Source organism: Triticum aestivum, chromosome 6B, assembly GCF_018294505.1.
Source record: "Triticum aestivum cultivar Chinese Spring chromosome 6B, IWGSC CS RefSeq v2.1, whole genome shotgun sequence".
NCBI lineage: Eukaryota > Viridiplantae > Streptophyta > Magnoliopsida > Poales > Poaceae > Triticum > Triticum aestivum.
The window spans coordinates 139,555,589-139,581,778 of NC_057810.1; the positions used below are offsets into that span (position 1 = coordinate 139,555,589).

A 26,190-nucleotide genomic window follows, 5' to 3' on the forward strand; every position below is an offset into this window, starting at 1 on the left:
AAAAAATTAAGAAAAAAGGAAAAAAAACTACATTGGGAACATGCAACGAAATAACTACAAGGCCCCGTCTCACGCACGTCTCCTCCTCTCTTCTCTATGTTCTCTTTCTCTTCTGGAGCAGATCCATTTATCTCTGCATGATCCAATCGCAACACCAAAGGTCCTGATTGTACCACAATGGGTCAATTCCTTCTCAATTTTCTCTCAAGTTTCTCACATCTCTCCTCTGCTTCTTTGAGTCCAATTGTTTTGGGTGAACAATTCTTCAGTTAACCTCCAAGTTACACAACTTGTTTCTATGGATGGCAGGCCAATAATTAATAACCATTGTTTCGATTTAAAATTATCCATTAAGACGAATATGCAGAACAGAATCATAAAGACACATATTAACGGAAAACACATCTATGGAGTAGATGGAACTTTATCTAATCCTCACGACACGGAGTTCAATTCAGCCTAGGCAATCTAACGAAAACTACAGAGAGATGCTGGTTCAGGTGCGAGGAACTTGGAGGGTAATACAAGTTGCAGCCTAATTGGCTGACAATTGAAACAGGAGAGTAGGAAATACAAAGATGCTTCAAAATTTTGATTCATCAGCCTACACTATTATTGTCCTATAGTGGCATCACAGAAATCAAGAAGCGGTGCCTTTCAATATCAAGATCACAACTCCGGCGATGGTCACGATCATCGAAACGGTCACAGTGCTCCCTTATTTCACTTCTCTCATGGTGCTCACGATGGTGGCGATCACTGGCCCTATCCCGATCACCGCAGTCATGGTTACACAGACACTCTCCCTGTCCCGGTGCCACACCCTGTCTTCCCCACGGCACGTGTAGCGACCTCTATCCTTGTCATCATCGCGTCCTCTACCCTTGTCTTTGGAACTCGAGGACCTCTCCTTGTGAGGATGTGCATCCTTCTGAAAAGGAAATGAATCCCATTGTCAGATCAAATTTAAAAAAAATCAGGTCCTAGCATGATACAAATACTTGCTACTTCGAACCATCAAGCGACTCACATCATGCAAAATTAACAAAACCTCTGTTGCACTTTCACATAAGAGCAGGTACTACATGATCATAAACAAAAAGCTCAACCCACAGTATATGCTCCTGAACTTCGAATCACATCACAAGCCAATGCATCTAAAGTATTGAAACTTACTTTAAAAAAGCCCGAATTTAGTTTTCAAGGGTGCAGTGTGGAACTGAATACAAGGCCCAGCAATAATTTGGGGGGCGAAACTTGAATCCAAGACTCACAACTGAAGGCGGCGCAGGAAGCTAAGAACCTAGCTATTCCGAACAAATCCTATCGGAAAAAACCCCGCGTCAAGAGATCAATGACGCAGCATATACCGCAGCACAACCTCATTACCCCACTGCATCTATATATGATATCCTTTCCAGGGGAGCGGAACTAGCTAAAAGCACAATCCAGAGTAGCACCGACTTGGGCCGAAACTGAAATCCGATCAGCCTCGAATCCGCAACTAAACATGACGTGTGCAGCAATCTATAAACCGAAGTAATTAGAGCCGACCTTATCCAAAATTCCCCAAATCGAAGCGAGCCAGCCGGCCCATCTCCCACTTGCACGCTTCGGCGAAACACCCCGCCCCAAGCGCGAAAAATAATAGATGGTAAAGCTAGCCATGACGATCCAGCAAGCGGGCGTCGCTGCTGCGCTTGGCCGGCACGAACCTTTTTTTTTGTATCAAAAAGTATTATAGAGATCAGAGATAAAAACTGAATTAACAACTCATTCACTAGATCTTCTAAAACAACTTATTCATTATATGTTCGCCAAATAAAGCCTTGCACAGTTAGAGAGCAATGTTGATATGTTGTCACAGCCTAGATCTTGTAGTAATTGATACAAATGCCACATATTTTCAAATTATTGCAGAGTGATGGTGTTTTCAAGTATAAGTGTGACCCAGAACGGATGCATCTTGATGCAATGAGGAATCAAACAGAACTCTTAATTAATAATAGCAATACAGAGAATTTCACATGAGAAATTATGAACTTAGGAGTATAATAATTATAACCCATGTAACGCAACTGTAACTGAAGAACTCATTCTAAGCACCCCCATAAGCAATATAGTATAGAAATAGAATGCTAATTACTTATTCTATTATGATAAGAGAAACAGAACATGATCCTAACTATGAGCGCATATCATGGATTCAATGATCTCGGGAAAGATTGTTGAGCGTCTGGGCAAAATGCACCTCCCAGATTACAATGACTCATATGAAACTGTAAATTCATAATTAAAGGGCGCAGCCTTTTGGCATGTGCATCAGTAAACTGTAGTTTACCTGCAGCTGAGACTTAGCTTCTTCGCTGATGGATCATTCGGTGGCTTGCTGCCGGCCGATTGCGACAACGACAATGGGATGGAACACGCCTTCAACCCTCGCGGTGGTGCTGGGCATCTACCGTTCGTGCCGAGTGGGAGGAACATGCCGCCGCGCCGCCACCGACTTGACGCAGCATGCGCGGCACGTTCACGGCAAGCTGCAGAACTTGAGGGCTCACGTTCGCCGCCGATCTCACGCCTCAGCCGCCCGGCGAGCCGTACCCGTTTGCCGCGCCTCTCACCCTCTCCTCCTGCCGCCAGTGCGGAGGTCTCGTGCGCCTCCGCAGGGCGGCGAGCCACGCCTCTCTCCCTCTCCTCCTCCCGTTCCTCTCTGCGGCCGTTCGCTGCGGTTCGGCAATTGGCCCAACGCTGCAGGCCACGCGTGAAGGGGAGACGCGCCAGTCCAGGGAGGCGTGAATGGCGGCGCGGGTAGGGCGGCAGGGGCAGGCGAACGGCGGCGCGGGTGTGAGATTTGTTTTGGCTTTTCTGTTGTGGGGAGATGGGGAAGTTTTGCGCCGCGAGTCGCGGCCGCTTTTCTCTGCTGGTAGAGCGTTTTCCGCTCCAGGTAATTGCTATGCGCGCATTTGACTCGGGATTTTTTTGTTTGAAATAATTTGACTCGGGATTAGTATAATCTACTCCCTCCGTTCGGAATTATTTGTCGTGAAAATGGATGTATTTTGAACTAAAATATGACTAGATACATTCATTTCTGCGACAAGTAATTCCGAACGGAGGGAATAGATGGTTAGATTTAATCAAGTGGATTAATCTGATGGTGTTATCTTCGCTGTGTACGTTTACGGGGTGTCCGCAAAAAGGAGAACGTTCACGTGTTGAATAGTAGTATAGATAGATGAAATAAATTGGAAAAATGGTATTTCAAAGCAATATGAGATATATATGCTGCCAAATCGTCTCACGATCGTCATCTTCCCTCTGAACTAGATTGGGAGGTTCCCGATGAAATTGTCTCACGTCCGTCATCTTCCCTAAGTCCGGCGGTAGGCGGCGTGCGGGAAGCTCGCATCCATGCCCGTGGAGAGGCTCGATCTCGCGGGCGAAGGTTGGGAAGAGGGACAACAGAACTGCTTGGTCAGCACCGAGGATGGAGGAAGCGGGCGACGGGAGCCATGGCCGACCAGGAGCGGCGTGCAACGTCAGAGGGGCGGCTCGCCGGCCGGGGCTTGCCGCCCGGGTCAGGACAGCACGAGCTGCAACCTGGTAGAGGTGGCCGTCGCGCGGAAGTAGGAGCCGCGACCGGTGCTAGCGTGTTGTCGCCGGACGACCCAGTTGTAGGTACAACTAGATTTGCACTATAATTTGAAAAATCATTTCAGAAAGCAGCAAAAACTTGGCCATTTTTGAACTACAACTCACAAAAACCTCATGTGGCCCTCGTTTTAAAACTACTAGGTTATACTCTTGCCTTGGAACACATGTACAAATGGGATGGGTTGATGAGACTGTCGATCTATGTTAGTCTCGATCTCAATTTTTGATCTTGAGATGGGGTGACCTCAACATCTTTCATCTTACCGGACAATCTGTGGAGGGTTCCTCCGCGCCAGAGTAGGTCCAACATAATCATGTCATTTTTGTTTCAACGAAAACCATAAAGATTCAACTATGTAAATTAACAACCAAACCAATTTCGTTTTGAGATCTTTTGTGTTAGAAACGTGTTGTTTCATCATGGTTCTACAATTGTGTATCTTTGTTTACTCCCTAATTGCCATGACAAATTAAAACTTGGGATATATGTCAAATATTTGTGCCCTGGCCCGTCAGATCCGTCCTGCATCGGATCCATGCACGAGGGGGTGGAGGAGCCCTGCCGCCGTCGTTGCTGGCCAGGCTTCACCCGGTCACGCCCTCTGGCAGCGGCATGGGAGGGGAGGAGCGGACGAAAGGGCGCTGGGAGGCGTCTAGGGTGCATGTATATCACAACCGATGGGATAGCCTAGTGGTTTGCGTTCCCTTTCGTACGCAGAGATCATCGGATCGATCTTGTTAGATGCACTTTTTTTTACTGAGTTTGATGAAAAGGAATACAAAAATATATAGGTACGACCCCGGCGAGGCGGCAGGCTGCCCGATGTCCGACGAGGTGGGCGTCCATCCTCATAACTCATAAGCCATCCGAGCCGCAACAGAGGCGGAGAGCAAAGTAAAGGTATTGCTTGATGTTCATGCCAAAGTAGTGGAGCTTAGTGTACTGCTGGGGTCTGTGGCCCCCAACTTTGGACCATTTTGTGAAGAAAATATTAGGTAGAGGGCCTAGCTTAAAGAAAATCAGTATTGTGCCCCAATAAATGTGCATAGGGGGTGGCAGCTCTTGTCCGCCCGCAAGCGCCGGAACGACGATGAGGCCGGTGGCTTCGGGTGCCGTGGTGGAGGCGGCGCGCACGGCGGCAGCTTCTCCGCCCGCAAGCACCAGAATGATGGCGAGGCCGATGGCTCTAGCCTCCGTCCTCCCGTGTCGAACAAGCAACGGGAGGTGCACGCGCAAGTGCGGTGCCAAGTCACGCAGCGCCGGATACAAGTCTCGTGCATAAAGGACCTTGCGGCGCTACGACCGGCTCTTCGACGCAGCCATCCAGCAGCAGCGCATGGCGGAGCAGGCGTGGTGGGCAGCAAGGACCGCCGCCGATGCCGGAGATGCGACTGCGGCTGCGCAGCTGCCAGCGCTATGGGCGGAGTAACAACTCCAAACCCGGCTCTCCGGCGAGCTCATCCACGATACGCAGCACGGATGGAAGCTGCTGCCCGCCGAGGTCATCTCCAGCGACTCTGAAGACGAGGGTGACGACAGCGACTCTCGCGACAACAAGTTTATCTAGCTAGTTTAATCTAGTTTGTGCGTACCAAGCTTTTAAATATCGGTCGTATCGGCCGCAATATTGGTTTTGACTGCCCATCGGTACAAAGTTGTGATATCGTTCTGGAAATTGGGGCATCGCTATTTATCGCGTTCAGCGACTTGAGCACTCCGACCGCTGAAGCGAGCGAGCATATGGGCCGGCCCACGTGCGCTGGTAAGCCGTGCCTGTTTCCTGTTTCTTTTTTTCACGCATTTTTTCCTCTTTTGCTTTATTTTTTTACTTTTTTATACTTTCAAATATTTTAAATACATATATTACAAAAACACTCTCCCAAAAACACATTTGAAAAAATGTTGAAGAGGGATTAAAAAATGTTGAACAAGAATTTGAAAAATGTTGAACAAGTATTTAAAAATGTTGAATAGGTATTTGAAAAAAATGTTGAACATGTATTTGAAAAAAAGTTGAATACGTACTGAAAATGTTGAAAAGGTATATGAAAAGTGTTGAACAAGTATTTAAAAATGTTTTAAGAGTATTTGAAAAATGTTGAACAAATACTTGAAAAATGTAGAACAAGTATTTGAAAAGATGTTGATCATGTGTATAAAAAATGTTGAACAACTATTTGAAAAATGCAGAACAAGTATTTGAAATATGCACAACAAGTATTTGAAAATATTTTGAACAAAGTATTTGAAAAAAAATATTGAACAAGTATTCGACAAATGTTGAACATGTATATAAAAGATGTTGAACAAGTATTTTAAAAATGTTGACCATGCATATAAGAATGTAGAATGAAAACAAAAAGAAACAAAAGAAAACCAAAAATAAAAAAAGAAAATAAAAAATTCCGGAGAAGAAGAAATAAACGAAAACGAAAAAAAGGAAAAAAGGAGAAGGAAAAAATAAAATAAAAATAAAAAAATAGAGAAAACATCTGGTATGCTGCAACCCTACCTGTAACCAGTAAGTTGACGTTGGCAGAGTGGTTAGTCACGCAGGTTGTTACCTTGGAGACCGAGGTTCGATCTCGCTTGGCGCTCTCTTTTTAGAGACCTCCTATGTGACGCGCTCTGCGGCAAATTGCCGCCGCGACTGAAAATCCTGACGGAGGAGGGAATCGAACTCCTTACATCCAGCTCGGAGGCATTTCCACTCGCCAGTCTGGCTAGCGAGTCCTACTGACGTCCAATAAGCGCAAACTAGTAAAGAATGTAAAGACGGAGATCCGGTTTTTTTTCCAGAGTTTTCGATCATTCTCTTGGAAAAATATGAACAAAGTTATAAAAAAATGAGCAATGTTTGAAAGCGTGAATACAATTTTTAAACATTTAACAAATTTTGAACACTTATCGAAACATGTGAAAACATTTTGAAATTCGAACACAAATTTAAAAACATGAACAAATTTTAAAAACAGTGAAGAATAATTGGAAAATGCGAACATATTTTCAATATTCAGAAAATTTTCTGAAATTTTGAACAAAAAATGAAAACAGGAAACTTTTTTGAACTCTTGAACATTTTTTTAAATGCAAACACTCTACAAATTCTAGAAGATATTTTGACAACACAAACACTTTTTTTGAATTGTGAACAAATTTAGAAAAATGAATAATATTTAAGTTCGGGAACAAAATTATAAAACCGCGAACATTTTTTGAATCGGCGAACATTTTTTGAATTGTGAACAAATTATGAAACATGAACAAATTTAAAAATCGCAAACAAAATTATGAAATTGTGACATATTTCGAATCCTGAACAAATTTTGAAACCATAAATTTTTTCCTAATTGCGAACAAATTTTAAAACATGAATAAATTTCAACTTCATGAACAAAATTAGAAAATTGTGAACATTTTTTGAGTCTGCGAACAAATTTTGAAAACCGTGAACATTTTTGAATTGTGACCAAATTTTGGAACATGAACAAAACTATAAAATTGTGAACATTTTTTGTTAAACCGCGAACATTTTTTGAATTGTGAACAAATTTTGAAATATGATGAAATTTCAAAATTCGTGAAGAAATTTATAAAATTGCGAACATTTTTCATATTGTGAACAAATATTAAACCCGTAAACTTTTTTGAATTGTGAACAAATTTTGAAACCATGAACAATTTCCGAATTATGCACAAACTTTGAGACCGTGATTTTTTTGAATTGTGCAGAAATTTTAAATTAATAAAAAAAGGAAATAGAAACAAAAGAAAAAAAAGGAAAAGGAAAATAAGAGAAAATAAAATAAAAAGGAAAATGAAAAAAACGGAATAAATAAACAAAAGAAAAAACAGGAATAGAAAAATGAGAGAAAAGAAAAGAAAATAGAAAATAGAAAAACAGAATAAAAAAACCGATTCAAGGAACCTTCTAGAAGTTTCCCAAAACCAGAAAACACCAGCTGGGAACCTCTAAAAGGTTCCCAAAACGTGGGGCGTTGGAACGTTTAAACGGGCCGGCCCGTTGCGTCGCTGCTCGGTCGCTTGCCTATGCGAAGCGCCGGCAGTTTGACGCAGCGAGCGGCAAATAGCATTTTTCCTCTTTTTATTCCGTGTTTTTTCAACAATTCCTACGTCAAAATGGGCCGGGCCAGCACTGTTCCCTCGACGCGATTCAACCCCACACCGATCGCCGAATGCGATAAATAGTATTCGCGTGAAAATTGCGTTTGTCAACTTACCGGTTGCAACGGGTTTTTTCAACAGTTCCTACGTCAAAATGGGTCGGGCCATCACCGTTCCTTTGACGTGATTCATCCCCACACCGATCGCTGAATGCGATAAATAGCATTCGCGTGAAAATTGCGTTTGCCAACTTACCAGCTGCAGTATCACTGGCAGCCCGCAATTTCAGCCGATACATGTCCGACCAATATGAACGATATGTGAAAAGGGCTCAATTTACATAAACTGGGTGAGCCCACCCCACAAAACGTGCACAAGCCTGCCTAGTAAACCTAGGTCTTTTTCTTGGCGTACTTGTACACAGTAGCAGTTGATGCGATCTCCTCTGGCGGCCGCCGCCTGTGACGGCGGACGGGTGACTACACGGCTTCTCCATTGTTCTCCGGTAGAAAACCTACTCCATCCTTGGATCCTCAGCGTTTGTCATCTGTGACGGCGCAACCTTCTCCGATAAGTCGCAACTGCAAACCACAAATGTTTGAGGCAAGTACGTGATGGTCGGCGACCCTCGTCTCGCTCCCTGGGGACGGTCCTCTTCTCTCTTCCCAGCGGCAGCCCTCGTCTCCCTCCCCAGCTGCGGACACAGAGTCACAGACACACACGAGGTAATTCAGTTTCTACTACTGTCTACTAGGCACAGACGAAGCAGAGGAAAAACATAGTACTTTCAGTTTTTGAGGGAAAGAGACAACCATGCAGTTGATGGACGGTTCTTCAAGTGAGAGAATTAGGACAATTTCTTTGACGATGACTAAATCTACAATGAAGTGACTGGATCAATACTTACTATTATGATTTATGCCCACACGCACTTATTGAATATGTTTGAACTATTTACTCGTGATGCACTTGAACTGGATATGGAATTTATTTGTTTCATCCTATGCTTTTTTCTTACTGTTTTGGTTATGCTGATATGAACTTACAGTTACATGCCTGAGAACCGATTTTTCGTATATGTGGATTCGGCATGCATGATGTGTTTTCATTTTTATCTCCATGGTTTATTCCATATTCTATTAAAGATGCATGGCAACTATAACACTATCAATAGAAAATTATAGACCAATTTTAATTTCCGATATTACTACATATCGTTCGATATATCACCCGATATCCAATATCCAATATGTCAAAGGCAATCCGATACAAACCCAATATCCACAATTTTGAACCTTGTTACAGCCTTAAAAACATTGCATCGATCTACTATGCTCAAAATATAAACCGACTTCCAGCGGCTTATACACTTGCAGTATAACTGGAGATATCTATTGAGCCTTCCCAAGTTGCAATCAAATAAATAACCAAATAAGTATACCATACTCACAGAATTTATTCAGAGTTTAGCGAACCATATGATTCAGCCTTTTTAAATCAACTTGATGATGCAAACCACTAAATGGACAAGAGACACTTGTCATCGTTGACTAAATTCTTGATTGGGCCAGGTACCAGATATTTACATGAGGCCCCACTACGTTCACCAACATTTGCACAACCCATTGGTCTGAACCATCTGCAACACTGAGGACGAGCGCTCAAATTCTTGCGCAGGTGAAACCCTCCACATTTTTTGGTTACTGCGCGGTGGTCGGCCCGACTTGTCATCGCCCTTGGAGGTCATCGTGGATGCCATCCGCGCCAGTCAGCCCCATCAAAGCCATGGCCCCGCAGGTCAGCGGATGCAGCTATAGAAGTCTTCGACCAGATTCAGCTCAAGATCTGGATCTGGCAATTTTCACACCAGGACCCCTCTATTTTCAGTTTCCATTTGACAAGTCCCTGTTCTGGCAGAAAACACCCTAGTTTTAAAATGGCAACAAGTTGGCCATTTCATATCCAAATTTAACAAATTAAATATATATTCCTCTCAAGAAAGTGTGTTCTATCCTTATAAATTTTTCCATTGTTTTGGTTAATTGAAGTTGGTGCAATTAAAATATATTTTAATTACTCCTTAAAGCTTGCAAAAATCATAACTTAATTCTATAAATTCCAATAATATATTTTCCACTGTTTTACTTGTAACTAATGCAAGGTCACATTGATGTTGTAATATATTTCTGAATATTACCACAAATAGTTATTCTGTTGAGATACCTAGTCTCTATTACAACAAAACGGATGCCTGGCGCAACGGAATTTGTTTGTCGCAATATCGCTACCATATTGCAACACCGATGCAGTTTGTTGCAATAGTTAGCCACTTTTTTGCAACAATATTTGTAACTAATGCAACATCACGCCGATGTTGCAAAATCATTCTGAATATTGCCACGAGTAGTTATTTTGTTGAAATACCTAGTCTCTATTACAACAAAATGACAGCCCTCGCGCAACGGAATTTGTTTGTCGCAATACTGCTACCATATTGCTATGATGATATAGTTCGTTGCAATATGAGGCATGTATTGCAACAAAGTTAGTATTTATCGCGACGAAACTAAATTATGGCAATATGTGCGGCCTATTACCACAACCGGAAAATTTGTGGTAATATTGCGTTTTATTGCAACAAAACGTAGTTGTAGCTATAAATTTTGTTGCAATAGACCGGAATCTTTAGCCACCTTTTTCCTATGTGAGGACAACAAACCGATCGACCTGGTCATTCTCTATTTCGTGCTCAACGCCCAAGGTTGCCCCGCGGTCCAAGAAGGCTAGCGTCCTATTGTCCTCCTCTTGCATGTAGTAGTCCTTGTGGACGATTTGCGCGTAGATGTGGGTGATTATGTCGATGGTGTCTTGCTGCGCCAGGATCTGCGCGGCTAGCGCGACCTCGAGGTGGACATTCTCCGGCGCGGCGGCGGGCAGTCGCAGGGCCACTATTGCGTCGAAGAGGTTGTCACCATAGTGGCCGTTGAGGGTGGTGGGCATCACAGAGCCTGGGCGCGTGGGCTGGAGGCGTACGTCAAGGTCGTCCGCGAGCTTCTTGATGATGGTGGACTTGTCAAGGAAGCCGACAAGGACCTCATCGAATAAGGAGACGAAGCTATCGTCCAAGCGGCCCCTTGCCCTAGCGGCCTCAAGCACTACCTAGAGACGTTCCTCGGTGTCGGGCCATAGGCCGGGGTCGTGGACCATCTGGCACAGCTGGCTGATGCTCGCGCTCATCGCCTCCATGGGTCTAGCTTAGCTTCTAGTCAACTGATCTTGCGATTGGAGTGATCACTCTTGCCCTTGGTTAGCGTGCGTAGGTGCATAGGATTTCGTACTAGATTGTACTGGCGGGGAGCCTTTATATGAGAAGTGCAGACTACGTTGAATTCATGTGTGTGTTGGCCATTGCTACGTCTTGAGCTAGCGTTGATTTTCCCCGAAGAGGAGAGGGTGATGCAGCAAGTGTAGCGTAAGTATTTTCCTCAGTTTTGAGAACCAAGGTATCAATCCAGTAGGAGGCTCCTCAAAAGTCCCACACACCTACACAAACAAACTGAGAACTCGCAACCAACGCAATAAAGGGGTTGTCAATCCCTTCACGGCCACTTGCGAAAGTGAGATCTGATAGAGATAGTATGATAAGATAAATATATTTTTGGTATTTTATAATATAGATGCAAAAAGTAAAGATCCAAATAAAGGTAGATTGAAAGCAAATATGATAAGAGATAGACCCGGGGGCCATAGGTTTCACTAGAGGCTTCTCTCAAGATAGCATAAGTATTACGGTGGGTGAACAAATTATTGTCGAGCAATTGATAGAAAAGCGCATAGTTATGAGATTATCTAGGCATGATCCTGTATATAGGCATGACGTCCATAACAAGTAGACCGACTCCTGCCTGCATCTACTACTATTACTCCACACATCGACCGACTCCTGCCTGCATCTAGAGTATTAAGTTCATAAGAACAGAGTAACGCATTAAGCAAGATGACATGATGTAGAGGGATAAACTCATGCAATATGATATAAACCCCATCTTGTTATCCTCGATGGCAACAATACAATACGTGTCTTGCAACCCTTTCTGTCATTGGGTAAGAACACCGCAAGATTGAACCCAAAGCTAAGCACTTCTCCCATGGCAAGAAAGACCAATCTAGTAGGCCAAACCAAACTGATAATTCGAAGAGACTTGCAAAGATAACTCAATCATACATAAAAGAATTCAGAGAAGATTCAAATATTATTCATAGATAAACTTGATCATAAACCCACAATTCATCGGATCTCGACAAACACACTGCAAAAAGAGATTACATCGAATAGATCTCCACAAGAGAGGGGGAGAACATTGTATTGAGATCCAAAAAGAGAGAAGAAACCATCTAGCTAATAACTATGGACCCGTAGGTCTGTGGTAAACTACTCACAACTCATCGGAGGGGCAAGGGTGTTGATGTAGAGGCCCTCCGTGGTTGATTCCCCCTCCGGCAGAGTGTCGGCGAAGGCTCCAAGATGGGATCTCGCGGATACAGGAGGTTACAGTGGTGGAAATTGTGTTTCTGGTGCTCCTGGATGTTTTCGGGGTCCGTAGGTATATATAGGAGGAAGAAGTACGTCGGTGGCCGCCCAAGGGGGCCACAAGACAGGGGGCGCGCCCTACAGGGGGGGGGGGCGGCCCCCTATCTCGTGGGGTCATCGGGAGCTTCTTGACTTGCACTCCAAGCTCTTCGGATCACGTTCGTTCCAAAAATCACGCTCCCGAAGGTTTCATTCTGTTTGGACTCCGTTTGATATTCCTTTTCTTCAAAATACTGAAATAGGCAAAAAAAATAGCAATACGGGCTAGGCCTCCGGTTAGTAGGTTAGTCCCAAAAATGATATAAATGTGTAAAATAAAGCCCATAAACATCCAAAAGGGGTAATATAATAGCATGGAACAATAAAAAATTATAGATACGTTGGAGACGTATCAAGCATCCCCAAGCTTAATTCCTGCTCGTCCTCGAGTAGGTAAATGATAAAAAAGAAATTTTTGATGTGGAATGCTACCTAGCATAATTCTAATGTAATTTTCTTTATTGTGGCATGAATGTTCAGATCCAAATGATTCAAAATAAAAGCTTATAAAACATAAAAATAATAATGCTTCAAAGCATACTAACAAATAATCATGTCCTATCAAAATAGCATAGCCAAAGAAAGCTTATCCCTACAAAATCATATAGTTAGGCCATGCTTCATTTTCATTACATAAAATACTCCCATCATGCACAACCCCGATGACGAGCCGAGCAATTGTTTCATACTTTTTAACGCACTTCAGCTTTTTCAACTCTTACGCAATACATGAGCGTAAGCCATGGACATAGCACTATGGTGGTATATGGTGGTTGTGAGGACAAAAAGAGGGAGAAGATAGTCTCACATCAACTAGGCGTACTAACGGTCTATATGGAGATGCCCATTAATAGATATCAATGTGAGTGAGTAGGGATTGCCATGCAACGGATGCACTAGAGCTATGAATATATGAAAGCTCAACAAAAAAAACTAAGTGGGTGTGCATCCAACTTGCTTGCTCACGAAGACCTAGGGCATTTTGAGGAAGCCCATCATTGGAATATACAAGCCAAGTTCTATAATGAAAAATTCCCACTTAGTATATGAAAATGACAACATAGGAGACTCTCTATCATGAAGATCATGGTGCTATTTTGAAGCACAAGTGTGGAAAAAGAGATAGTAGCATTGTCCCTTCTCTCTTTTTCTCTCATTTAATTATTTTTCTTCTTTTTTTCTTTTTTTTTCTTTGGCCTCTTTTTTTTTTCCTTTTGGCCTTTCTCAATTTTTTTTCTTTTCTCATTTTTTTCTTTTTCTTTTTGTAAAGTCCGAAGTCTCATCCCGACTTGTGGGGGAATCATAGCCTTCATCATCCTTTCCTTACTAGGACAATGCTCTAATAATGAATATCATCACACTTTTATGGATTTACAACTCAAGAATTACAACTCAAAGCTAGAACAAGATATGACTCTATATGAATGCCTCCGGCGGTGTAACAGGATATGCAATGAATCAAGAGCGACATGTATGAAAATTATGAAGGTGGCCTTGCCACAAATACGATGTCAACTGCATGATCATGCAAAGAGCAATATGACAATGATGGAACGTGTCATAATAAACGGAACGATGGAAAGTTGCATGGCAATATATCTCAGAATGGCTATGGAAATGCCATAATAGCTAGGTATGGTGGCTATTTTGAGGAAGGTAAATAAAGGGTTTAAGATACCGACAAAAGTTGCGCGGTAAAAATAAAGGCTAGCAAAGTAAAAAGGATGAGTGTGCATATGTCCATGGACTCACATTAGTCAAAAAAGAACTGATATACTTATTGCAAAAGTCTACTTCACCCTCGATGCAAAGTACTACTACGCATGCCCCAAGAGGGATAGATTGGTAGGAAAATACCATCGCTCGTCCCCGACTGCCACTCATAAGACAATCAAAAGAGCACCTCATGCAACAAATTTGTCACACAACTTTTACCATACGTGCATGCTACGACACTTGCCAACTTCAACAAAAGTATTTCTCAATTTCATAATTACCCACTAGCATGAACCTAACATTACTACCTTTATATCTCAAAACAATTATCAAGCATCAAGTTGATCATAGCATCCAATTCTTTTTCTATGATAGTTTTTATTATACCCAACTTGGATGCTCATCATTCTAAGACCAACTTTGTAACCATAGCAAATACCATGCTGTTCTAAAAGACTCTCGAAATGATATAATTGAAGCATGAGAGACTACAATTTCTTCAAAATTATTCCACCGCCTTGCTCTAAAAGATATAAGTGAAGCACTAGAGCAAAAACTATCAAGCTCAAAAGATATAAGTGAAGCACATAGAGTATTCCAGCAAATTCTAATCACTTAGGCTTCTCCCAAAAGGTGTTTACAGCAAGGATGATTGTGGTAAACTAAAAAGCAAAGACTAATATAATACACGACGCTCCAAGCAAAACACATATCATGTAGCGAATAAAAATATAGCTCCAAGTAAAGTTACCAATGAACGAAGACGAAAGAGGGGATGCCTTCCCGGGGCATCCCCAAGCTTAAGCTTTTGGCTATCCTTGAATATCTTGGGGTGCCATGGGCATCCCCAAGCTTAGGCTCTTGCCACTCCTTATTCCATAGTCCATAAAAGCTTTACCCAAAACTTGAAAACTTCACAACACAAAACTCAACAGGAAATCTTATAAGCTCCGTTAGTGAAAGAAAACAAAACCACCACATAAGGTACTGCCATGAACTCATTCTTTATTTATTTTGGTGTTAAACCTACTGTATTCCAACTTCCTTATTGTTGGGGAATGTAGTAATTTCAAAAAAATTCCTACGCACACGCAAGATCATGGTGATGCATAGCAACGAGAGGGGAGAGTGTTGTCTACGTACCCTCGTAGACCGAAAGCGGAAGCGTTAGAACAACGCGGTTGATGTAGTCGTACGTCTTCACGACCCGACCGATCAAGCACCGAAACTACGACACCTCCGAGTTCTAGCACACGTTCAGCTTGATGACGATCCCCGGACTCCGATCCAGCAGAATGTCGGGGAAGAGTTCCGTCAGCACGACGGCGTGGTGACGATCTTGATGTTCTACCGTTGCAGGGCTTCGCTTAAGCTCCACTACAATATTATCGAGGACTTTGGTGGAGGGGGGCACCGCACACGGCTAAGAGATCAAGAGATCAATTGTTGTGTCTATGGGGTGCCCCCTCCCCCGTATATAAAGGAGTGGAGGAGAGGGGGCCGGCCAAGGGGGTGGCGCGCCCTAGGGGGGAGTCCAACCCCAACCGGGAGTAGGACTCCCCCCTTTCCTATTAGGAGTAGGAGAGGGAAGGAAGAGAGGGGAGGGAAGAAGGAAAGGGGGGCCCGGCCCCCTCCCAATTCGGATTAGGCTTGGGGGGGGGGGGCCCCCTCCTTTGCTCCTTCTCCCTCCTTTCCACTAAGGCCCAATAAGGCCCATATACCTACCGGGGGGTTCCGATAACCTCCCGGAGCTCCGGTATAGTCCCAATCTCACCCGGAACCTTTCCGGTGTCCAAATATAGTCGTCCAATATATCGATCTTTATGTCTCGACCATTTCGAGACTCCTCGTCATGTCCGTGATCACATCCGGGACTCCGAACAACCGTCGGTACATCAAAACTCATAAACTCATAATAAAACTGTCAACGAAACCTTAAGCGTGCGGACCCTACGGGTTCGAGAACTATGTAGACATGACCTAGAACTGTTTCCGATCAATAACCAATAACAGAACCTGGATGCTCATATTGGCTCCTACATATTCTACGAAGATCTTTATCGGTCAAACCGCAGAACAACATACGTTGTTCCCTTTGTCATCAGTATGTTACTTGCCCGAGATTCAATCGTCGGTATCTCAATACCTAGTTCAATCTCGTTACCGGCAAGTCTCTTTACTCGTTATGTAATGCATCATTCCGCAACTAACTCATTAGCTACATTGCTTGCAAGGCTTATAGTGATGTGCATTACCGAGAGGGCCTAGAGATACCTCTCCGACAATCGGAGTGACAAATCCTAATCTCGAAATACGTCAACTCAACAAGTACATTTGGAGACACCTGTAGAGAACCTTTATAATCACCCAGTTACGTTGTGACGTTTGGTAGCACAGAAAGTGTTCCTCCAGTAAACGGGAGTTACATAATCTCATAGTCATAGGAACATGTATAAGTCATGAAGAAAGCAATAGCAACATACTAAATGATCAAGTGATAAGCTAACGGAATGGGTCAAGTCAATCACATCATTCTCCTAATGATGTGATCCCGTTAATCAAATGACAACTCATGTCTATGGTTAGGAAACTTAACCATCTTTGATTTACGAGCTAGTCAAGTAGAGGCATACTAGTGACACTATGTTTGTCCATGTATTCACACATGTATTATGTTTCCGGGTAATACAATTCTAGTATGAATAATAAACATTTATCATGATATAAGGAAATAAATAATAACTTTATTATTGCCTCTAGGGCATATTTCCTTCAGTCTCCCACTTGCACTAGAGTCAACAATCTAGATTACACAGTAATGATTCTAACACCCATGGAGTCTTGGTGTTGATCATGTTTTGCTCGTGGAAGAGGCTTAGTCGACGGGTCTGCTACATTCAGATCCATATGTATCTTGCAAATCTCTATGTCTCCCACCTGGCCTTGGTCCCGGATAGAATTGAAGCGTCTCTTGATGTGCTTGCTTCTCTTGTGAAATCTGGATTCCTTTGCCAAGGCAATTGCATCCGTATTGTCACAAAAGATTTTCATTGGACCCGAAGCACTGGGTACGACACCTAGATCGGATATGAACTCCTTCATCCAGACTCCTTCATTTGTTGCTTCAGAAGCAGCTATGTACTCCGCTTCACATGTAGATCCCGCTATGACGCTTTGTTTAGAACTGCACCAACTGAAAGCTCCACCGTTTAATATAAACACGTATCCGGTTTGCGATTTAGAATCGTCTGGATCAGTGCCATAGCTTGCATCGACGTAACCATTTACGATTAGCTCTTTGTCACCTCCGTAAATGAGAAACATATCCTAGTCCTTTTCAGGTATTTCAGGATGTTCTTGACCGCTGTCCAGTGATCCACTCCTAGATTACTTTGGTACCTCCCTGCTAAACTAATAGCAAGGCACACATCAGGTCTGGTACACAACATTGCGTACATGATAGAGCCTATGGCTGAAGCATAGGGAACTTCTTTCATTTTTCTCTATCTTCTGCAGTGGTCGGGCATTGAGTCTGACTCAACTTCACACCTTGTAATACAGGCAAGAATCCTTTCTTTGCCTGATCCATTTTGAAAATTTTCAAAACTTTATCAAGGTATGTGCTTTGTGAAAGTCCAATCAAGCGTCTTGATCTATCTCTATAGATCTTGATGCCCAACATGTAAGCAGCTTCACCGAGGTCTTCCATCGAAAAACTTTTATTCAAGTATCCCTTTATGCTATCCAGAAATTCTATATCATTTCCAATTAACAATATGTCATCTACATATAATATCAGAAATGCTACAGAGCTCCCACTCACTTTCTTGTAAATACAGGTTTCTCCAAAAGTCTGTATAAAACCATATGTTTTGATCACACTATCAAAGCGTTTATTCCAACTCTGAGATGCTTGCACCAGTCCATAAATGGATTGATGGAGCTTGCACACTTTGTTAGCACCTTTTGGATCGACAAAACCTTCCGGCTGCATCATATACAACTCTTCTTCCAGAAATCCATTCAGGAATGTAGTTTTGACATCCATTTGCCAAAGTTCATGGCAATTGCTAACATGATTCGGATAGACTTAAGCATCGCTACGGGTGAGAAAGTCTCATCGTAGTCAACCCCTTGAACTTGTCGAAAACCTTTTGCAACAAGTCGAGCTTTATAGACAGTAACATTACCATCAGCGTCAGTCTTCTTCTTAAATATCCATTTATTCTCGATGGCTTGCCGATCAACGGGCAAGTCAACCAAAGTCCACACTTTGTTCTCATACATGGATCGCATCTCAGATTTCATGGCTTCAAGCCATTTTGCGGAATCTGGGCTCATCATCGCTTCCTCATAGTTCGTAGGCTCGCCATGGTCAAGTAACATGACCTCCAAAATAGGATTACCATACCACTCTGGCGCGGATCTTACTCCGGTTGACCTACAAGGTTCTGTAGCAACTTTTTCTGAAGTTTCATGATCATCATCATTAGCTTCCTCACTTATTGGTGTAGTCGTCACATGAACCGGTTTTTGTGATGAACTATTTTCCAATAAAGGAGTAGGTACAGTTACCTCATCAAGTTCTACTTTCCTCCCACTCACTTCTTTCGAGAGGAACTCCTTCTCTAGAAAGGATCCATTCTTTGCAACAAAAGTCTTGCCTTCGGATTTGTGATAGAAGGTGTACCCAACAGTTTCCTTTGGGTATCCTATGAAGACACATTTCTCTGATTTGGGTTCGAGCTTATCAGGTTGAAGCTTTTTCACATAAGCATCGCAGCCCCAAACTTTAAGAAACGACAACTTTGGTTTCTTGCCAAACCATAGTTCATAAGGCGTCGTCTCAAATATAGTCATCCAATATATCGATCTTTATGTCTCGACCATTTCGAGACTCCTCGTCATCTCCGTGATCACATCCGGGACTCCGAAACAACCTTCGGTACATCAAAACTCATAAACTCATAATAAAACTGTCAACGAAACCTTAAGCGTGCAGACCCTACGGGTTCGAGAACTATGCAGACATGACCTAGAACTGTTTCCAGTCAATAACCAATAGCGGAACCTAGATGCTCATATTGGTTCCTACATATTCTATGAAGATCTTTATCTAGTATGTTACTTGCCCGAGATTCGATCGTCGGTATCTCAATACCTAGTTCAATCTCGTTACCGGCAAGTCTCTTTACTCGTTATGTAATGCATCATTCTGTAACTAACTCATTAGCTACATTGCTTGCAAGGCTTATAGTGATGTGCATTACCGAGAGGGTCCTGAGATACCTCTCCGACAATCGGAGTGACAAATCCTAATCTCGAAATACGTCAACTCAACAAGTACCTTTGGAGACACCTGTAGAGCACCTTTATAATTACCCTGTTACGTTGTGACGTTTGGTAGCACACAAAGTTTTCCTCCGGTAAACGGGAGTTACATAATCTCATAGTCATAGGAACATGTATAAGTCATGAAGAAAGCAATAGCAACATACTAAACGATCAAGTGCTAAGCTAACGGAATGGGTCAAGTCAATCACATCATTCCCCTAATGATGTGATCCCGTTAATCAAATGACAACTCATGTCTATGGTTAGGAAACTTAACCATCTTTGATTTACGAGCTAGTCAAGTAGAGGCATACTAGTGACACTATGTTTGTCTATGTATTCACACATGTATTATGTTTCCGGGTAATACAATTCTAGCATGAATAATAAACATTTATCATGATATAAGGAAATAAATAATAACTTTATTATTGCCTCTAGGGCATATTTCCTTCACTTATGGTTTATAAACTAATTTACTAGCCATAGATGCATTGAAATAAGCAAACAACACACGAAAAACAGAATCTGTCAAAAACAGAACAGTCTGAAGTAATCTGTAACTAACACAAACTTATGGAATTCTTAAAATCCTACCAAAATAGGACGTACTGGACAATTTGTATATTGATAAGCAGCAAAAAGAATCAATTCAAAAGCACATTTCTGTGATTTATTGATTTTTTTCTCGTGAGCGCAAAGTTTCTGTTTTTTAGCAGAATCAAATCAACTATCATCATAGGTTATCCTATAGGTTCTACTTGGCACAAACACTAACTAAAAGATAAAAACACGTCTAAACAGAGAGTAGATGCAAGATTTATTCCTAAACAGGATCAAAAACAAAAAAACATAAAGAAAATTGGGTTGCCTCCCAACTAGCACTATCGTTTAACGCCCCTAGCTAGGCATAAAAGCAAAGATAGATTCAGGTAGTGCCATCTTTGGCACTCAACTTTTTAATGGAGTTGTGTAAAGGTCCGGGAAGCTCTTTGCGCTTCCCTTCATGCTCAGAGATCCTTTGTCTAAGGCATCCAACCGCTTATTACAAAGTACAATCAAGTTATTCATGCGGTTGATACTCCCACCAATATTCTTAAGTGATTCAACAATTTTTTGCAATTCACAAAGTTTCTCTAAAATTTGAGTTCCTTCAAGAGAGAAGGAAGATCCCTTTTTTAAGGGAAGTACTCCTACTATCCCTTCTATAATTTCATAAGCGAAACTAGGATCAATTTCGATAAAACAACCTTTTGCGGCAAAATCAAGACGTTGTCTATGGGATAGGGTTAACCCAACATAAAAATTGCGCATTAAAATCTTGAAATCTCCTTCCACGGCACAACTACGATAAGATTCTAATATCCTAAACCAAGCATCTTTTAAATTTTCTCCTTGTCCTTGCTTGAAGTGAAGAACTTCAAAATCGGGAGACGAAGGGATAAAGATCAAGCTAGCCATGACGACAAGGGAAACGAGCAAACACACGGGCAATGGTAAAAGGCAAGCGAAAAGAGAGGAGGAGATTGGGAAAGAGAGGGTGAATAAAGCGGCAAGGGTGAAGTGGGGGAGAGGAAAACGAGAGGCAAATAATGTAAATGCGAGGGGGATGGGTTTGTGATGGGTACTTGGTATGTCTTGACTTGAGCGAAGACCTCCCCGGCAACGGCGCCAGAAATCATTCTTGCTACGTCTTGAGCTAGCGTTGGTTTTCCCCGAAGAGGAGAGGGTGATGCAGCAAGTGTAGCGTAAGTATTTCCCTTAGTTTTGAGAACCAAGGTATCAATCCAGTAGGAGGCTTCTCAAAAGTCCCACGCACCTACACAAACAAACTGAGAACTCGCAACCAACGCAATAAAGGGGTTGTCAATCCCTTCACGGCCACTTGCGAAAGTGAGATCTGATAGAGATAGTATGATACGATAAATATATTTTTGGTATTTTATAATATAGATGCAAAAAGTAAAGATGCAAATAAAGGTATATTGAAAGCAAATATGATAAGAGATAGACCCGGGGGCCATAGGTTTCACTAGAGGCTTCTCTCAAGATAGCATAAGTATTACGGTGGGTGAACAAATTACTGTCGAGCAATTGATAGAAAAGCGCATAGTTATGAGATTATCTAGGCATGATCATGTATATAGGCATGACGTCCATAACAAGTAGACCGACTCCTGCCTGCATCTACTACTATTACTCCACACATCAACCGACTCCTGCCTGCATCTAGAGTATTAAGTTCATAAGAACAGGGTAACACATTAAGCAAGATGACATGATGTAGAGGGATAAACTCATGCAATATGATATAAACCCCATCTTGTTATCCTCGATGGCAACAATACAATACGTGTCTTGCAACCCTTTCTGTCACTGGGTAAGAACACCGCAAGATTGAACCCAAAGCTAAGCACTTCTCCCATGGCAAGAAAGACCAATCTAGTAGGCCAAACCAAACTGATAATTCGAAGATACTTGCAAAGATAACTCAATCATACATAAAAGAATTCAGAGAAGATTCAAATATTATTCATAGATAAACTTGATCATAAACACAGAATTCATCGGATCTCGACAAACACACCGTAAAAAGAGATTACATCGAATAGATCTCCACAAGAGAGGGGGAGAACATTGTATTGAGATCCAAAAAGAGAGAAGAAGCCATCTAGCTAATAACTATGGACCCGTAGGTCTGTGGTAAACTACTCACAACTCACCGAAGGGGCAAGGGTGTTGATGTAGAGGCCCTCCATGGTCGATTCCCCCTCCGGCAGAGTGCCGACGAAGGCTCCAAGATGGGATCTCGCGGATACAGGAGGTTAAGGCGGTGGAAATTGTGTTTCGTGGTGCTCCTGGATGTTTTCAGGGTCCGTAGGTATATATAGGAGGAAGAAGTACGTCGGTGGCCACCCGAGGGGCCCACGAGACAGGGGGCGTGCCCTACAGGGGGGGGGGGGGCGGCCCCCTATCTCGTGGGATCCTCGGGAGCTTCTTGACTTGCAGTCCAAGCTCTCCGGATCACGTTCGTTCCAAAAATCACGCTCCCGAAGGTTTCATCCCGTTTGGACTCCGTTTGATATTCCTTTTCTTCGAAATACTGAAATAGGCAAAAAAACAGCAATACGGGTTGGGCCTTCGGTTAGTAGGTTAGTCCCAAAAATGATATAAATGCATAATATAAAGCCCATAAACATCCAAAAGGGGTAATATAATAGAATGGAACAATAAAAAAATTATAGATACGTTGGAGACGTATCAGCCATCTACTCCTCGGCCCTCTACTGCACCTGCCTTTGGTTGTATGATAGGTGGGCCAGCCACCCGTTGGGCCCACGTGTCACACACCCAAAGGCAGGTGCAGTAAGTCAATGAAGCTGCATCCCCCCGTGCCGGTGCAGTATAGTCATCTCATCAGACCTCTAGTTGGGGCCAAACGAGAGAACTTTGATGTTTACTGGTTTATTGGTCCCCTTTGCATTTTGCGCCAAGTTTTGGCCTTTGATTTCTCTAATAAAATGTTAATGCATGTAACCAAAAATGTTGTGTAAGTCACCTTATGAAAACCAAATAATCCCAAAACACTTAGGCATGGTACATTAACTCCCTCCTCGTTTCTTACTTCGTGACATATCAACCAATGAGAGATGTGGGTCGTGCATGCTTTCAATGACTTGAGACTACCAAACATGACATGCAGTGGTTAGTTCATTGCATGCAATCCTATTAATTAGCAAAAAGACATTAATTTCTCTCGTCGATAGGAATAAAACAATACACCATGTATTTATTTACAGAGGGAGTAGTACATTTCTTGTGACATGCATTACTAGATATTGCTAGTCAAATTCTAAAATCCAGATGGACGTGGTAGTACTAGTAGTAGTACTACCAAAGTAGTAGCACTGTACTACCCGTTGGTCAAATTATTACGTGCTGCTCCTCACAGTGAAGTGACAAGACCCTGCGCTGGAGATGACACCTGAGTATAGGTGTCGTGTTCGGCATACCATAGTCAGCCTCACCGTCTGCAGTCACTATCATCATGGCTGTAGAGCTAGCCTGCTTACAACTAGCCATGTTTGACATAATTTCCCGTGCGTATATGCCCGTGCATTGCACGGAACACCAAGATTGGGGGTGGTCGGTGCCGGCAGCGGCCATCGCGCCAGATTTTTCCATGGCCTTCTAGATGTGGTGGGGAGGAGATAAGGATGATTGTGAGAGACAAGGAGTTGTTTGTAAATAGGGAACAAGTGCGGGTATCTTTTTGCAAAACTGGAGAAGTTTGGTTTGTATGCGTCAGATCTAGATCCTACGACTATTGGTGAAAGATGGCAGGCACAACATCATCACCAACTCAGGACCTATTTGATTCATAGGATTTTGAAAACGCAGGAATAGGAAACGGCAATATTACAAGTTTCAAACTGATATTACAAATGTTAGGAGTAATGCTGCACCTGCGAAGAGGGAATTACTAGGAAGTTTACGTAAGAAATTTCGTTACTTTAGGTGGATGCAGCATTATCGTACAAACTAAAATCCACCGCCTGACAAGTCACTAATGGGCAAATAAGTTTTCGAGTCTCTGGCCACTTGATGTTTCAAAAACAAATTTAGCTTCTACGGAGACTTTGTCATTTAGGCTTAGACACTTGCGGTGATCAGCATGCCATTCATTGTTGCTCCAGAGAACTCCAAACCTCATTACCTTGAGCACACTTACCTTAAGAACAAAGTACCTGGCCAATTTAATCTCAGATGTGCTGCCTCGTTAGTCGATCAAATCAATTTCTATAAGATGGAGATCAAGGCATTCGATGAGATTGTTATAGTGCAGCACATTTTTCACTTTCGGGTCTTTTTTTATCTGCAAAAGAAGAGAACATATTAGAGCAGCTGGCTGTGTAAGATTGTCGTGTCATCAAGAGGTACCAATATCATTCGCTCATATGATAGGGTTGGCTGGCTAGTGATATTTTCTCTCTCTCTCTCTCTCTCTCTCTCTCCCCTCTCATTTACCTAGGAGCACGTGAAGAGCTTGGGCATTCGTTGCCTTCCACTATGTGGCCAATGCCATATTTCTCAAAAGTATGCCACATAATACGCATCGATGTCAAATCAAAAGATTTTGGCACCACTCTCGTGATGTGAGAGAGTTGGCACCGCTGTGCACATAGACCCACATGTATAAACAAATCAATCAAACCAACTACACCAGCCTCTCACTCTCCCAAACAAGTGTTTTTTATTGCCTCAGTCCTCTCTCTCTCCCACTCAAGTGTTTTTTCATTGCGTGAGTTAATTTGGCACCAGAGAAAAGTAGGTGATCCAGATTGGGGCACCAGGTGAGCAATGGAGGGGCATCGATGCCAAATGCATCACAAGTGAATTTGGCACGTGTTTTGGCCTACATAGTGGAGGGCCGTTATAGCCCACTTTTGTACTACCTCATATTTAGTATAAAAGTTTGACCATAGATTTACCTAAGAAAATGTCAATGCATGTCATTAAAAATTATACCATTTGAAATTATGTTCAAATACGAATCCAATGATATATTTCTTAGTAACATGCATTAACATTTTGCTAGTTAAATCTATGGTCAAATTTTGATACTACAAAATAGGAAGAGTAAACCAGGACGGAGGTAGTACTTGCTCTTAGGGTAGCCATAGAGTTACTAGTCTAAGTTACTTTCCACTATGACTAGCCTAGGCTACTATAGTAGTACAACAAAAAAACGATGGAGGTGATCACATGAGAAAAAATACTAAAAACATTTCTTTCGGTGCAGTGCGTAGATGCAGTTTTGAACACTACACTTGTCATCGTAATTTGGGAAAATTATGAAAAAATTGAGCTACATTGTGATTACCGTTTACTAATAGGATAGAAGTTTCACCTCAGTGAGTAGCTTCTCCGTGCATGGAGAGCATGTAAGGAATCCAACAACTTGATCCAGATTGGGGCCGATAGAATTTATTGCCAAGATCTTCACTGTGCGCATAGACTGGGTCAAGCTTACGGGAATCATTTTCTGGAAGATAGTCGTAAATACATCAGGAAGAAATTTAAAAATGTGAATTTCAAGAAGACGGAGAAGAAGATGAGTGTTGTACCTGAATGATTACGGATCCAACAAAGAGTTCGGAGAATTTGGCAGGCGAGTACACCAACGCTGTCAATTTCGGCGCGTCAATGACCCTACTTTTTGTTGGACCTTCTAGATCTGATACAAGCAATCTCTCAAGGAAAGGCGCATTCTCAATGACCATAACATGGAACTGTTGGGGAACGTTGCAGAAAACAAAAAATTTCTACGCTTTCACCAAAATCAATCTATGAGTTCATCTAGAAACAAGAGAGAGGAGTGCATCTACATACCCTTGTAGATCGCCAGCGGAAGCGTTCAAGAGAACGGGGTTGAGGGAGTCGTACTCGTCGTGATCCAAATCACCGATGATCCTAGTGCTGAACGGACAGCACCTCCGCGTTCAACACACGTACGGTTGAGGAAGACGTCTCCTCCTTCTTGATCCAGCAAGGGGGAAGGAGAGGTTGATGAAGATCCAGCAAGGGGGAAGGACAGGTTGATAAAGAGGTGGATGCAACAGCGATCTTGACAGAGCTTCACCAAGTTTCTACGAGAGGGAGAGGTGTAGTAGGGGGAGAGGGAGGCGCCAAGAGCATGGGTGCGGCTGCCCTCCCTCCCCCCTCT

At 42.6% G+C, this 26,190-nt stretch overlaps 1 protein-coding gene across 1 annotated transcript; it reads right to left on the bottom strand.

The window, feature by feature from the left end:
• Window positions 1-408: 408 nt before the first annotated feature.
• Window positions 409-3,517, bottom strand: LOC123138975 (uncharacterized). The gene is made up of 3 exons (XM_044558815.1): window positions 3,486-3,517; window positions 2,342-2,920; window positions 409-931 (listed from the first exon to the last, which is right to left on the bottom strand). The coding sequence occupies exons 1-3, from the start codon at window positions 3,515-3,517 to the stop codon at window positions 790-792; spliced, it is 753 nt and encodes a 250-aa protein (XP_044414750.1). The 3' UTR covers window positions 409-789.
• Between the last annotated feature and the right edge of the window lie 22,673 nt (window positions 3,518-26,190).

Excerpts from the sequence above, each read along its gene's own strand:
- LOC123138975 (XM_044558815.1), bottom strand. The coding sequence starts at position 3,517 with ATGGCTCCCGTCGCCCGCTTCCTCCATCCTCG. Across the intron at positions 2,921-3,485 it reads GCCCGCTTCCTCCATCCTCG|AGAAAAGCGGCCGCGACTCG; the intron begins GTGCTGACCAAG and ends CTCTACCAGCAG. Across the intron at positions 932-2,341 it reads AAGCTAAGTCTCAGCTGCAG|AAGGATGCACATCCTCACAA; the intron begins GTAAACTACAGT and ends TTTCCTTTTCAG.